The 14762-nt window shown below is 41.2% G+C and overlaps 1 protein-coding gene across 4 annotated transcripts; it reads left to right on the top strand.

Annotated features, from left to right (window-relative positions):
• Positions 1-5225: 5225 nt before the first annotated feature.
• On the top strand, positions 5226-9134 carry SRSF5 (serine and arginine rich splicing factor 5). Of its 4 annotated transcripts, XM_063289824.1 has the most exons (9): positions 5277-5364; positions 5527-5708; positions 5985-6132; positions 6324-6394; positions 6645-6743; positions 6830-6899; positions 8015-8088; positions 8216-8326; positions 8413-9134. In XM_063289824.1, the coding sequence occupies exons 3-9, from the start codon at positions 6007-6009 to the stop codon at positions 8660-8662; spliced, it is 801 nt and encodes a 266-aa protein (XP_063145894.1). In that variant the 5' UTR covers positions 5277-5364; positions 5527-5708; positions 5985-6006; the 3' UTR covers positions 8663-9134. The 4 variants fall into 4 exon arrangements, with proteins under 4 accessions (XP_063145893.1, XP_063145895.1, XP_063145892.1 ...); XM_063289823.1 differs by lacking the exon at positions 5527-5708 and having other exon boundaries at positions 5226-5364; XM_063289822.1 differs by having other exon boundaries at positions 5258-5708.
• The last annotated feature ends 5628 nt before the right edge of the window (positions 9135-14762 follow it).

The following is a 14762-nucleotide window of genomic DNA, read 5'->3' on the forward strand; positions in this document are numbered from 1 at the left end:
GCACTTTTGTGGATCAAAAAAAGCCTCTTAAGTGCTTTTATATATGAAGATTATCATCAGTTTATAACATAAAGTATATATAAATATCCTGGTCAGAATTATAACTTACACTGTAAACATAGATTTCCAACTCACGATTTTGCTTTACAAGATTAATACAAACGCACTAGAGGAAATTGCAACGGAGAACTATCAAGTAGGAAGTGATACTTAACTTAAACAGGGTTGGACTTGGTTAATACCTGGATGGCTACAAGCTAGATGGGAATTTAAACAAACTGGAAAAAGACAATAGCAAGCCACTTTCAATTGTTTCCAAAACTACATGGATATATCCATGATGTCACCAGGAATACAATTTGACTCACCGTATGTTATTCTTCCTCCACAACCTTCCCCCCTCTATTTGCCACATAGGCAGTTCAGACATGGATAACAATCCAGTTTGGAGATGAAAATATTTGCAGGAAGAATCAATTTTGTACCCCTTTCTAATTATCCTCAATAAATCTATTCCACTCTTGTTAAATGCCAAACACTTCTTTTGGAAATCCATTTTGTTTGCAAGGTGTGCTATATAAGTCATAAAACAATATAGTAGTAGAATGGCAAGTTATTCATAGTATATTCCACTACATATATGAAAAATCTATATACACAATAATGGCTTATCTATAAAAGATGTGCATAGGCCTGTAATATTAGTATATTTCCACAACCAATTCAAGAACGTAGGAATCGTACTGTTTGAAGCAGGAAATTCCAAAGATGAGGCAGTGAATAATCCAGAACCCTGGCAGACTTGCACTGGCATGGGAGAAGAGGGAAAATATATATGTAGCTAATTTTTCTCTCTTAAACTGATTTCCTCACCTTCAAGAAGAAGAAAATCAACCAAGGCACTTCCAAGGCTGATCTCTTATCCTATTTATAAGGACACTTTAAAAATATGGCAGAGCTGAGGCTACCACTCTGAAATTTAATCTCCAAAATAACCTATTTTTGCCATTCTTGTTAGGAAACATAGGCTTTTCTTCCTAAAAGGAGGGGAAAAATCTATATTCTCTCATGCAAAAATGATGAAAAAAAAAACCTGTACAGAAAATCCTTGGCATTTGGTTGGACAGTGTTTCCAGGTACAGCTTCTTCCACTACTGTGCAAATGTAAAATGTCCCCTTATATGTAGTGTTGATTAGTGCAAAAATATGGAAGCTCTATATTAGACAGTGAATTGGGCTCACAATTATGTATACATTAAGGCCCCATCTTAAATATATGCATTTTGTTTCCAGCAAGATTGTCTTTTTTTAGTTTTATGGGAATTATTCTGTATTTTTATTATATGTTCTAAGATTTATCAACTGCCCTGATCCTATGATAGAGCAGGATATAAATTATTGCAATAAATAACTTATCTATATAGCAATAGTCTTTATGCGTTTGCTATACACACACACACATCAGGATCATGTGTGTGCGTGTATATATATTCACATATCTGATATTTTGTTCAGCTTTGTTTCCCTGGTATGTATCTTAATAAGATATATAGCTGGTGAAAGGCATGCAATTGTTGAATACGTATGTGCACAGATTTATACAAATGTCTGTATATATATGTGTATACACACACACACACACACATTAATACATCAGATGTATACAATTCTATGGCAAAACCCAGACAAATTTAAACACATTTATCTCCAAATTTAAGCATTTTACTAAATATCCCTGCTATCAGCAAGATTTATTCCTAGAAAACCTACAGAATTATGTCTGGATTGTGACATGAAACACTTTTTGACAAACCGAAAGTTGCTGCAGTTTTTCTGAGTCCTTTTTGCATCAATACAGTAGAATCCACAAGCCTGTAACCCCAGTGGCTTGTGGCATACAAGTTTTCAGCCATTGCTGATATTCTCCTTTTGCAGCAGGAGCAAAACTATGGGAGTGGCTACATAGTGTCAGCAAACCCAGAAATAAGAATATTTTAAAACCTAGGAGTTTTCCTGGGGTTTATGTGATGAAAACTTTCTCCTCCTTTCTAAACATGTTGATTCTCTCTCATCCCAAATAGTGTATGTGATTATCTTCAGAACACTGTGTTTAAAAAAGGCATTTTCTCAAAGCCTTAGTTTTCTTTAATCACTGCCTGGATCAGGTCACTAAAATTTAAAATCATGGAGGTGGAAGTTAAACCACTGACATAGTGAGAGACAAGACAAAATCTGAAAGTGATCAAATTGCAAAAACACATTCAAATTATTTACTAATTATTTAATAAATGCAGTACAGTACTCTCCCATGTAGAAGTTGAACCATTAATTTGTAAATTATGTAGGATATTTTGTTTTTTGTTTTTTTAGATTTTTTTATCCCACCTTTATTATTTTTTATAAATAACTCAAGACTGGGAACATATCTAATATACCATGACTTTGTTCATAGTACTAAAGTAGGCATATTTGTTAAGGAAGTGATAGTGGCCTGGTTCACAGATTATAACTGGAGATTTCACATATGCTAATCTAAAATCGAGAGCAAGTTTGGTGGTAAAGGCATCAGGCCAGAAACCAGGAGACTGTGAGTTCTAGTCCTGCCTTAGGCATGAAGCCAGCTGGGTGGCCTTGGGCCTGTCTCTCTCTCTCAGCCCTAGGAAGGAAGCAATGGCAAACCACTTCTGAAAAACCATGCCAAGAAAACTGCAGGGACTTGTCCAGGCAGTTTCTGAGAATCAAACATGATTACCAATCGAAGTGAAAATTTGTAGCTCAGGGTTGAACTGTGGAGTCCTTGGTGCTCTCTGAGCCTTGTTGTTTTCTTGCAGACGTTTCATTGCCAGACATCTTCAGTGTGAACAGGGAGTGGGCCTTGCCCTGTTCTTGCTCTTAGGGCCTTGCTCTACTGTCCAGCTTGTGTTGGTGAGGGTGTTGTTCTCTTCTTGGGAGTTCTTTGATTGGGCTGTTGTTTGCTGCTTGGTTGATTGACTGAGTTAATAGTTCCTTGATTAGGGTACATTGTGCTGTTTGATGGTTCATCTGGTGTTAATCCTGGTGTTAACCTTTGCATATGTGGGTGTTGATTGCTGGTTCTGGTCTTTTGGCTTTTCTCTTTTGAATGGTATGTAAATGTTGTTTACCTCTATGTGTCTGTTGATGGCTGCTTTGTCTGATTGAACATGATTGAACAGATTAAATAAAAATCTAAAATCAAATCTCATTGTAGTTTAGCAAGATATGCAAACCAAGATTATATATACTGATCCTAAAATTGCTGTATGGCTGCAATCCTACTGGTGTTAATTTTTTAAAATTAAAAACATATACTGGAATAAGGTCCTTCTGCATTTTCATACAAAGTGTCTGCTTTTTAAAATTAAAAATGAAAGAAGACAAGTAGGTGAAAGCAATAGAGTGAAGCAGCACTTGAAAATAGTAACACAACTAAGTCTAATACAGTACAGTATAGTAGGCAGATTGTGATGTATAGAATAATAGGCAGGTTGAGAATGTATCCCTCAGTTCCCTTGTCTGACTGTGAAACTAATCAGACAATAAAAAGGCAAGCTGAAAATTTACTGTTTCTGGATTTATTTCTACTTGGCAACCAATTTTAGACTACTTGCTTGTGTTGGAAAAAAATGAAGGTTTTACTTTGGGTTTTAGTGATTAAATGGTTTGTTTTGGTAGAAATAATGTTCCTAACATTTAACTAATGGTAAGAGATTATATTTGTAAACTTATCTATATCTGTATTGGAGAAAGTAGGAAGTCACCGTTCCATTTTTGTTTTCTATTTGCACCTTTATAGTTTTTTCTTTAGTTCTATATTCTAACTCCTCTATATTTTCTATTTTGTATTTTAGTTATACTTTGAAAAATAATAAAGCTTTTAAATTAAAAAAAAAGGCAAGCTGAAAATTAATTAGAAAAAGCTACCCAGCAACTTTCCGCTGAGTTGTGAAACTGAGTAGGGAAATACAGTCCTATTATTAAGTATGGCTGCAAACTTCTTTCATTAGGGTGCACGCGGCAGTATGTACGAACACACCCAGATTATTAAAACGGATTGGAAAAATGCTGGTTAAAAAGAGTTGGTGAACCAGGGTGGCATAAGCAGCCTGGCCCTGGAGTCCACCTACTTTGCCCCTCGACACGGCCTCCGATCCTGAGTGCTGAAAAATAGGGCCCTGTGGAGGTGGGAAACTGATGAAGCCCTAATATTGGCACTTAAAACCCGAAGAAAAGCCACACGGCGAATCAACCTCATCCGAGCAGAGGGACGGCTGCCATCCTCACCGCCCGGAGCTCCAGGTTTTTCAGCCCCCCAAATGACCCCGGAGCTTTTGCATCCTTCTCCCAATCCCGCGCAACCTGGGAAACGAGCTGCGGTTGTAGGAAAGGACGCAGAGAGGTCGAGCAGAAAGAGACGCATCGGAGACGGGCGGCGAAGGGCGACTTGTAAGGCTGGGAAAACGTGTGGCAGAGCAGCGGGGCGGAAGGAAGGAAAAGAGGACCAGGACCAGAGCGCGGAGGGAGCGCCTTCGTTTCACGCAACAAAACGGCAGCCGCTTGTTTGTTCAGTTTATATGGGATAGCAGCCCATCTCACCTAGGTGAGTCTGGGCGGCCCCAGGGGCAGGCAGTCACCCGAGATTAAACCCTGCTGAATTTCGAAGAGCCGATTTTTAGGTGAAGACAAAATTGCGCCAAAAAGGAATTACAGAAAGGTGTTTTGTATGTATGTACCTACGCGACTTCCTTCCAACCACCTCCCGCCCCCCACGGGGCTACCAGTTGTGAGCCGCAACAATCCGGACCACCGCTCCTTTGGTGCCATCTCGCGGCCGTCCTGATTGTTGCTGCCCCGATTTGGTACCCTTAATTTCGTCCCTTATGTAATATGGCCGTCGCTTGATCTGGACTAATGCTTTGGTGCCCACACCCTTTCTCTGCGAGCATGTATTTTCAGAGTTAAGGACAAGATTCTGCGGGAAGACAAAAAAACGCCTTACGGCCCTCTTTCAAGTTTGGGCGGACCGCAAAATACATCAAAAAGAGGAAACAAACTCTATTGCGCATGCGCCCAACTACTCCCAAGCGTTCGGCTTCTTTTCCTCCTGTCTCAGTCGGGCTGAAAGCCCTTCCCCCACGCAGTGACCTCTTTTTTCCGTCGCTTTCCACCTATCGCTGAACGGCAAGTACATCACGTGCCTCTGCGGTCACGTGGCACGAGGTTCCATTTTGTGGCGCAGTTAACGCTCGACCTGCCCAGTCGAGGCTAGGACGTCGTTGGAGGTGGTTGCTAGCGCGTCACTGTCCGTTGATACCTGCGCCTTTTTTTAACCGAGAACAGACGATCGTAAGTCCCGGTTTATTCAGATTTTGTAGGCGATCAGCCAGGAGAGCAAATTCAGGAAGAGAGACGGTCTCGTTGTAGTAAGTCTGGTTGATAAGTGGGAGAGAAGCTTAACTAGCTTTAAAACCTGGGTGGTGTATGTGAATGACTTAATTTCCTCTTAAGTAAAGGAAGAAAGCCGTGAGAGGTAACGTTGGCCTGGAACGTTGGGTGCGGCCGCGCCGCCATTTCGTGAAAAGCGATCAGAAGGGCTGGGATTGACGGGCGATCGTGTGCAAGGCGCATGCGCAGCCTTCTGGCAAGTTCGCGTTGGCTGTTGACGCTGCCTCGTGAAAGGCGGAATCGAGGTGGCGTTTTCCAGTTGGACGAGGGGGAAGCGAACTCGGCGACGGGTTGGAGCGAGCAGTGGGCGGGGCGGTGGTGCTTGCGTGGAGTTCTGCCTTTCCTGATGTCAGACTGCGGCAACCAAGGGCGGAGGAGGTACTGCGGCAGTGAATCGAGTCGGCGATGCCAGGAGCTGCCGATCCTTTTGGGCGGCGGCCATCTTTCTTTAGACTTGGCTTGCCGGGGACCTGAGTTGATTTTTTGTTTTGTTTTCTTTTAACTCTTTTTCTGTCCTACAGCTACTCTACTTTAAGCGATACCATGAGTGGTTGTCGTGTATTCATTGGAAGGCTGAATCCAGCAGCCAGGGAGAAGGATGTGGAGAGATTCTTTAAGGGATATGGACGCATCAGAGACATTGATCTGAAGAGAGGTTTTGGATTTGTGGTAAGCAGTAGAGAAATGCTTCCTTAATGATTTTCCTTGACTGTGTTTAAGGGATAAATTCAAGGGACCAAAACACAAATTAATTGGTTGCTGTTCAGTGTCCTTGAGAAACTTGCACTTTATTACGCTGAAAACAGTAACCAGAGATACTGTTCAGCAGATTGCTGATGCATTACTTTACTATTTAACAGGAGTTTGAAGATCCCAGAGATGCTGATGATGCAGTCTATGAATTGGATGGAAAAGAGCTCTGCAGTGAAAGGTGGTATTTTATATCCCCTTGATTGCAATAATTCGAATGCTGTGTGTGTGTTTTATTGCATGTTTGACAGTAGTAGTCAGTGGTAAAGCACATCCTTTGCAAATAGTATATTGGATTCTGGTATCTTCAGGTAGGCCCTAATTTGTCAGAAACCTTCGAAGGAGGCATAATTAATATTTTCATACTAGTGTTAAACAGATGGAATAATGGGCCATTGTATTATAAATAGAAATATTATTTTGCTTTCTAGAGTCACAATTGAACATGCAAGAGCTCGCTCTAGAGGTGGAAGAGGCAGGGGGCGTTATTCTGATCGTTTTAGCAGCCGCCGTCCACGAAATGATAGAAGGTAAATACTGTGTAAAGAACATAGCTGGTGCTCAGTTGAATTCTTTGTAGGCATAACCGATGAATTGAACATCTTGTTTTCACTAGAAATGCTCCACCTGTAAGAACAGAAAATCGTCTCATTGTCGAAAACTTGTCTTCTCGAGTCAGCTGGCAGGTTTGTTAAACATGATTATCTTAGACTTCGTTTAATGGGTATGTAATATGTAATTTTTTTTACTAAGACTAATTTTTATCTTAAGCTTAAAAATTATCAAAATTATTAATACTTAATGTTTAAATGTATTGTTCAAAAGTAGTTTAATAGTATTTTAATGTAATTTTACCTTGTTTTAAAAAATCAATTTTAACCACTTTAAAAATCCATTTTATTTGCCAGCCTATCTGTGTCGTTGGCCTTATGACGAGGAGTGCCTGTGGGTTATCCTAATCGTTCTGTCTTGGTCACTCTTGGTTGGGCCTGGTTGACTTTTCCAGTCAGCTCCTCCAGTGTATCAGTTGGCCACCTCTAGATCTGTGTTTGCCGGTCTAGACGTAATCGATGCACTTCCTTAAAGTGCCGGGTTGCAGCGATCCCCGAAAGTTAACGAGATCTGATTCCTAAGTTGAGAACTGTACCTCCTGTAACGCTTCGAAATAAGAGATCGTGATCAAGAGAGGTGAAAAGATACGCATTAGGTGGTCGTTGGAATCCTGATCGCAGTAAAGTGGTCCTTGGTGTAACTTCACAAGAGTAGAGAATGTCTGGATCCGTCAGTAGTCTGCTAATAGGGAGGGCTGTGCGATTAAAGGCTTCCATCGACTGGGTAGTTCTCTTCAAATGGTTGGCGAAGAGCCAGTCGGGCATGTACCATGATGGTATCTTCGATCGCTTAATGCAGTTTGCTGCTTGGCTAGCCTAGGGAAATGTTAATGAAGGTAAAGTAAACTATATTTTTAATGACATATGGGGCACAAAATAACTGGTTTTTGTTTTGTAAATGTACTGTTTTAATTGTAAGACATTTCAGAATGCTTTTATACAAGTAAACTGTCTTGCATTCAGTTGCATAAAATGTATAGACAAATAACTTAAGGTTTGAGCATTTTGCTTAAAGCAATATGCTGCTTTCATTTATTTCGTGCCCTGATATATTCTATCAAATACCAAATTATCTACAAGTGTGGCATCTGCCGCGTTTTAATTGTTAACATCTTTTTTTACAGTAGTAATTTTTATTATTCATAAACATTGTCTGCTTCCTTTATCTAACATATTTAATCTTGTGATAGGATCTCAAAGACTTCATGAGACAAGCTGGGGAGGTAACATTTGCAGATGCACACAGGCCCAAACTAAATGAAGGGTAAGTATCTTGGAGTGATGGTAACATATTATAATGGATAATTTTGGGGAAGAAATCTCTAAAGTAGATTTTTTGAAAGTTTGAGTTGCTAGTTTAATATATAAGTTGTATTCTTTTTTTTAATTAGGGTGGTTGAGTTTGCCTCTTACAGTGATTTAAAGAATGCTATTGAAAAACTTTCTGGCAAAGAAATCAATGGAAGGAAAATCAAACTAATTGAAGGCAGCAAAAGACACAGGTAAGAACTCCAGCTCAGAAATGCTGTGTGTGCACATTGGTAGTCCATGTAAACCTAACCTAAAATGGATTATTTAACTTTCTTAGTAGGTCCAGAAGCAGGTCTCGCTCCCGTAGCAGGAGCTCTTCAAGATCCCGTAGCCGTTCTCGGTCCAGAAGCCGCAAGTCTTACACCAGGTCCAGGAGCAGAAGCCGTAGCAAATCACGTTCTGTTAGTCGATCTCCTGCCCCTGAAAAGAGCCAGAAACGTGCCTCCTCAAGTAGATCAAAGTCTCCTGCTTCTGTGGATCACCAGAGGTCGCGTTCAAGGTCAAGATCTGTAGATAGTGGCAACTGAATTGTGCAGCTTGCCTTGGAACTTTTAAAATCATACTTGCTAATAGTTGTGGTAAGTATGTGACTTTTGGGAAAGGGGGACTGAACCAGGGGAGGGGAGGGTTGTAACAGCTTTGTAAATGTGGACCATTGGAAAGTTACTGAACTAACTGTATTCTCTTTTTGATAATCTTTTTCCTGCTCACTTCATTAAGTCAGAAGTGCATAGCTTTATGTATATTGCTAGAGCTCTTTGAAAAAACTAATTTTTTTGTATTTAAAGAGAATCCTACTTCTGAACATTTTGTTCTCAGTATACTCTAGTAATTGGAATTTGGGATGTTAAATGTTTTAAATTGGTTAATTGAGCTTTACACCAGCTGTAAATAAAGCTTTATTTCAGGTTTTGGGGGTGATTCCCAAGTATTTGTTTGCTGCCTTGGCCATATTTCCTAACATACTGGTCAAAAGTCACAATAAAACTATTTTAAAAACTGTGTTTTTCTTTTCAAAGCTGTGGGAGAGCTGCTTTTATATGATTTGCATATAGATGTTATCCTGCCTTTCAGAAAATGGTTATAAGTTCCCCAAAAAACATGACAGTTGGAAAGTTGTGCCTCTTGGCTTACTAGAGATGGTACCGTAACCTAAATGCAGAATTTTCCCCAGATGTACAGTAGCACATTATACTGTAGCGCATTCTAGAGGTTTCTATTTATATTTGATACTCTACAGTGGAATAGTAAAGGATGGGCAGGTGATGAAAAGTCCATGAAGTAATGGCATAAAAATGTCTTGATGTTAACGTGCACATGTAACTTAGATGCTGTCTTGGCTTGCTGCAGACAGTTCTGAGTGAGGATAAGGAATTTTTAGGCAAATCACTGGTATTTTAGTGTAATTATTATAATTACGGGGTATATTTGAGCAACTTAGCAAACCAGGGTTTACAAATCAAAGTAGAAGCTATTATGGCCAGTTTGCAGGACATAACTAGGATAAACCTGCCTAGCTAATTTAGGGTACTCTATTGTACAAATTCAGACAACATAGGTCATGTCAGTTAACTGATTCAAGTGGCTCAGTTGTGTGAACAGGTGATCTCATAGGTTGGTTTTGGCATGTTTGAGGAGTAGCAGCTTGCTAACACAGGCTTCTGGCTTTATGTGCTCTGTGAATACAGCTACCGTGAGAAACACTAATTCTGCCAATCTTTTTCAAGATTGGTATTCATGTAATAAATTAGCTGGCAGAGTGCACTGTGCTAAATGCAAATATTTTACAGGGGTCAAAAGGGTTATGGTACCATGACCATGTTCTATCGTCCAAATGGTTAGTAACTTTCCATATCAGAAGCCTCCCTAATCATTATTGAAGGACCCTTAAAGTTGCAGAGCCCACCTTTTCCAAGGACATTGTTTACAATACCTGCATTCCATCTTTTATGGTAAACTAAAGAATTAAATGTTAAGTGTGTTGTAATCACTTCCTTTTAAGGAATGTGTATGGTACTACTAGTCCATTGCAGGGGGTGACTGACCAATAGATGAGGTAGAGCTTTTTACCTCCTCCCTTTCTTTGGGCAGGGAGCCCTAGTTGCACTATTAAAAGTGGCAAGCCATTAAAAACAGCAAAGCTTAGGTGCATTGCATCTTTCTTCTAAATGAACTTTTCACTGGCAGTCAAATGATTTTGCAACAATGAAAGCACAAGTTCAGAAGTAAGCTAATATAGGAGTGACTTTCAGAGTTTGCCAACCATAAGTTTTCATTTGGGCAGCTATATTGCAGTGGTTTACTGTTGATTTCTTAAAAGATTGTGCTGAACTGTGAGTTGATGGAGCATTATGAGCTTGCAGATGAGGCAAACATTTGGAGAAGTAAAGCAGGGTTCTTTGGATTCCTTGTTTCCTCTTGTATAGTTAAAGTTAACTGCTTGGGTGGAATAAAGCATAAAGTAGGCAGCTGCTGCTTTAATCAGGTTATTTAAATGTATTTTGTTCAGATGCAAATGGAAGGTGGTGTTTATTCGTTTAGTCGCTTCCGACTCTTCGTGACTTCATGGACCAGCCCACGCCAGAGCTTCCTGTCGGTCGTCAACACCCCCAGCTCCCCCAGGGACGAGTCCGTCACCTCTAGAATATCATCCATCCATCTTGCCCTTGGTCGGCCCCTCTTCCTTTTGCCTTCCACTCTCCCCAGCATCAGCATCTTCTCCAGGGTGTCCTGTCTTCTCATTATGTGGCCAAAGTATTTCAGTTTTGCCTTTAATATCATTCCCTCAAGTGAGCAGTCTGGCTTTATTTCCTGGAGGATGGACTGGTTGGATCTTCTTGCAGTCCAAGGCACTCTCAGAATTTTCCTCCAACACCACAGTTCAAAAGCATCGATCTTCCTTCTCTCAGCCTTCCTTATGGTCCAGCTCTCGCAGCCATATGTTACTACAGGGAACACCATTGCTTTAACTATGCGGGCCTTTGTTGTCAGTGTGATGTCTCTGCTCTTAACTATTTTATTGAGATTTGTCATTGCTCTTCTTCCAAGGATTAAGCGTCTTCTGATTTCCTGACTGCAGTCAGCATGTGCAGTAATCTTTGCACCTAGGAATACAAAGTCTTTCACTGCTTCTACATTTTCTCCCTCTATTTGCCAGTTATCAATCAAGCTGGTTGCCATAATCTTGGTTTTTTTGAGGTTTAGCTGCAAACCAGCTTTTGCACTTTCTTCTTTCACCTTCATCATAAGGCTCCTCAGTTCCTCTTCACTTTCAGCCATCAAAGTGGTATCATCTGCATATCTGAGATTGTTAATGTTTCTTCCAGAGATTTTAACTCCAGCCTTGGATTCCTCAAGGCCAGCTTGTCGCATGATGTGTTCTGCATACAAGTTGAATAGGTAGGGTGAGAGTATACAGCCCTGCCGTACTCCTTTCCCAATCTTAAACCAGTCTGTTGTTCCGTGGTCTGTTCTTACTGTTGCTACTTGGTTGTTATACAGATTCTTCAGGAGGCATACAAGATGACTTGGTATCCCCATACCACTAAGAACTTGCCACAATTTGTTATGGTCCACACAGTCAAAGGCTTTAGAAGAGTCAATAAAACAGAAATAGATGTTTTTCTGAAACTCCCTGGCTTTTTCCATTATCCAGCGGATATTGGCAATTTGGTCTCTAGTTCCTCTGCCTTTTCTAAACCCAGCTTGTACATCTGGCAATTCTCGCTCCATGAACTGCTGAAGTCTACCTTGCAGGATCTTGAGCATTACCTTACTGGCATGTGAAATGAGTGCCACTGTTCGATAGTTTGAACATTCTTTAGTGTTTCCCTTTTTTGGTATGGGGATATAAGTTGATTTTTTCCAGTCTGATGGCCATTCTTGTGTTTTCCAAATTTGCTGGCATATAGCATGCATTACCTTGACAGCATCATCTTGCAAGATTTTGAACAGTTGAGCTGGGATGCCGTCGTCTCCTGCTGCCTTGTTATTAGCAATGCTTCTTAAGGCCCACTCAACCTCACTCTTCAGGATGTCTGGCTCTAGCTCACCGACCACACCGTCAAAGCTATCCCCGATATTGTTATCCTTCCTATACAGGTTTTCTGTATATTCTTGCCACCTTTTCTTGATCTCTTCTTCTTCTGTTAGGTCCTTGCCATCTTTGTTTTTGATCATACCCATTTTGGCCTGGAATTTACCTCCAATGTTTCTAATTTTCTGGAAGAGGTCTCTTGTCCTTCCTATTCTATTGTCTTCTTCCACTTCCGCGCATTGCTTGTTTAAAAATAATTCCTTATCTCTTCTGGCTAATCTCTGGAATTTTGCATTTAATTGGGCATATCTCCCCCTATCACTGTTGCCTTTTGCTTTCCTTCTTTCTTGGGCTACTTCTAGTGTCTCAGCAGACAGCCATTTTGCCTTCTTGGTTTTCTCTTTCTTTGGGATGTATTTTGTTGCCGCCTCCTGAACAATGCTGCCAACTTCTGTCCAGAGTTCTTCCGGGACCCTATCTACTAAGTCCAGTCCCTTAAATCTATTCTTCACCTCCACTGCATATTCCTTAGGAATATTAGTGAGCTCATATCTAGCTGATCTGTGGGTCTTCCCTAATCTTTTTAGTCTGATCCTAAATTGTGCAAGAAGAAGTTCGTGATCTGAACTACAGTCAGCTCCAGGCCTTGTTTTTACTGACTGTACAGATGTCCGCCACCTTTGGCTGCAAAGGATGTAATCAATCTGATTTCGGTGTTGTCCATCTGGTGAAGTCCATGTATAAAGCCGTCTCTTAGGTTGTTGGAAGAGAGTGTTTGTTATGCAGAGTGAATTGTCTTGGCAAAATTCTATCAGCCTGTGTCCTGCTTCGTTTTGTTCTCCCAGGCCATACTTACCTGTAATTCGAGGTGTCATTTGACTGCCCACCTTAGCATTCCAGTCTCCTGTGATGAAAATAACATCTCTTTTAGGCATGTTGTCCAGTAGGTGCTGCAGATCCTCATAGAACTGCTCTACTTCAGCTTCTTCAGCACTTGTGGTTGGGGCGTATATTTGGATCACTGTGATGTTAGATGGCTTGCCCTGAATTCGAATTGAGATCATTCTGTTGTTTTTTGGGTTGTATCCAAGCACTGCTTTAGCCACTTTACTATTAATTATGAAGGCTACTCCATTTCTTCTGTGGTCCTCTTGTCCGCAGTAGTGGATCTGGTGGTCATTTGATGTGAAGTGGCCCATTCCAGTCCATTTCAGTTCACTGACGCCCAGAATGTCTATCTTTACTCTTGACATCTCACCAATAACCACATCCAATTTGCCCTGGCTCATAGATCTTACATTCCAGGTTCCGATGGTGTGTTGATCCTTAGAACATCGGATTCGCCGTTCACCACCAGCACCGTCGGCCGCTAGCCGTCCTTTCGGCTTTGAGCTAGCTGCGTCATCACGTCTGGGGCTAGTTGAGCTCATCCTCTGTTCCTCCCCAGTAGCATTTTGACCATCTTCCGACCTGGGGGTCTCATCTTCCGATGGTATACCCACATATCTCTGGTTGTACTGATCCATTTAGTTTTCACGGCAAGAATACTGAGGTGGGTTGCCATTACCTTCCCCAGGGATCGCATTTAGTCTGACCTCTCTGTCATGACCTTCCCGTCTTGGGTGGCCCTTCACGGTTTAGCTCATGGCATCATTGAGGTGCTCAAGCTCCAGCACCACGACAAGGTAACGATCCTTTGCTGAAGAAATGGAAGGTATCAGCCAGAAAAAAAGAAACGGCCAATTGCAGGCTTCAAAACATTTGGGCCCGCCCACGCACTAAGCTTTTGTGATTTGTAAGACATTCTAATACGTTTGCCCAGCCAATTGCAGTGTATTCAGTAAACCACTGTATGAACAGAGTTAACCATGCTGCTGAGTCTTGGCAATACCTAATGCTCTGTATCGGGGCTAGCTACATGCTATCTGCCTAGTGCTGAAGGGCAAGAAAGGTCAGTACAGCCTTGAGCCTAATGCATAAGGGTGAGTGTTAAGGGTATTCTATTCAGATGTATAAAAAATAGAGCAGTGGAGGATTCAGTAGGATTGTAAACTGTATGGCCGGGCAGTCCCAGAAAACAAATCCATTGTGCTTGCAAAATATTTGAACATGGGTTTTAAGCAATATCCTTCCATTAGCTGCATAAAAGTACAGTGCGCTATTGGTATTCACTGCAACTTTAACCAAGGTCAGAGCTGCACAAATTCAAGCAGCCTCTAGATGTTTCACCAGTGAACATGAGGGCTGCAGGCTAGGCTTGTGGGGAGGGAGGGGAAAAACAGGAAGACTGGTGAACCATGTTTGACCAGTTTCCAGGAAAAGGCAGACCCTGAAGTCACTGCCAAGCCTGACTGGAGAGGCAGTTGGTGTGTACCATGCAAAAATCAGGACACTGAAGAGAACCAAACAGAAGGATTCTCTGCATATCAAATGCCGGTATCCATTAGAGAGACTTCCCCTTTTTTGTTTTTTTTTAACATCCTACTAGCAAGCAGTTAAAACTGGTGGAAGGGTGAGCACCATGTATATGATTAATGCACGTTGCAGAAGTTTTACTGAGAGATGGTACAGATGAAGTCTGAAAGGTAGGT

Source organism: Candoia aspera, chromosome 1 (genome assembly GCF_035149785.1).
Source record: "Candoia aspera isolate rCanAsp1 chromosome 1, rCanAsp1.hap2, whole genome shotgun sequence".
NCBI lineage: Eukaryota > Metazoa > Chordata > Lepidosauria > Squamata > Boidae > Candoia > Candoia aspera.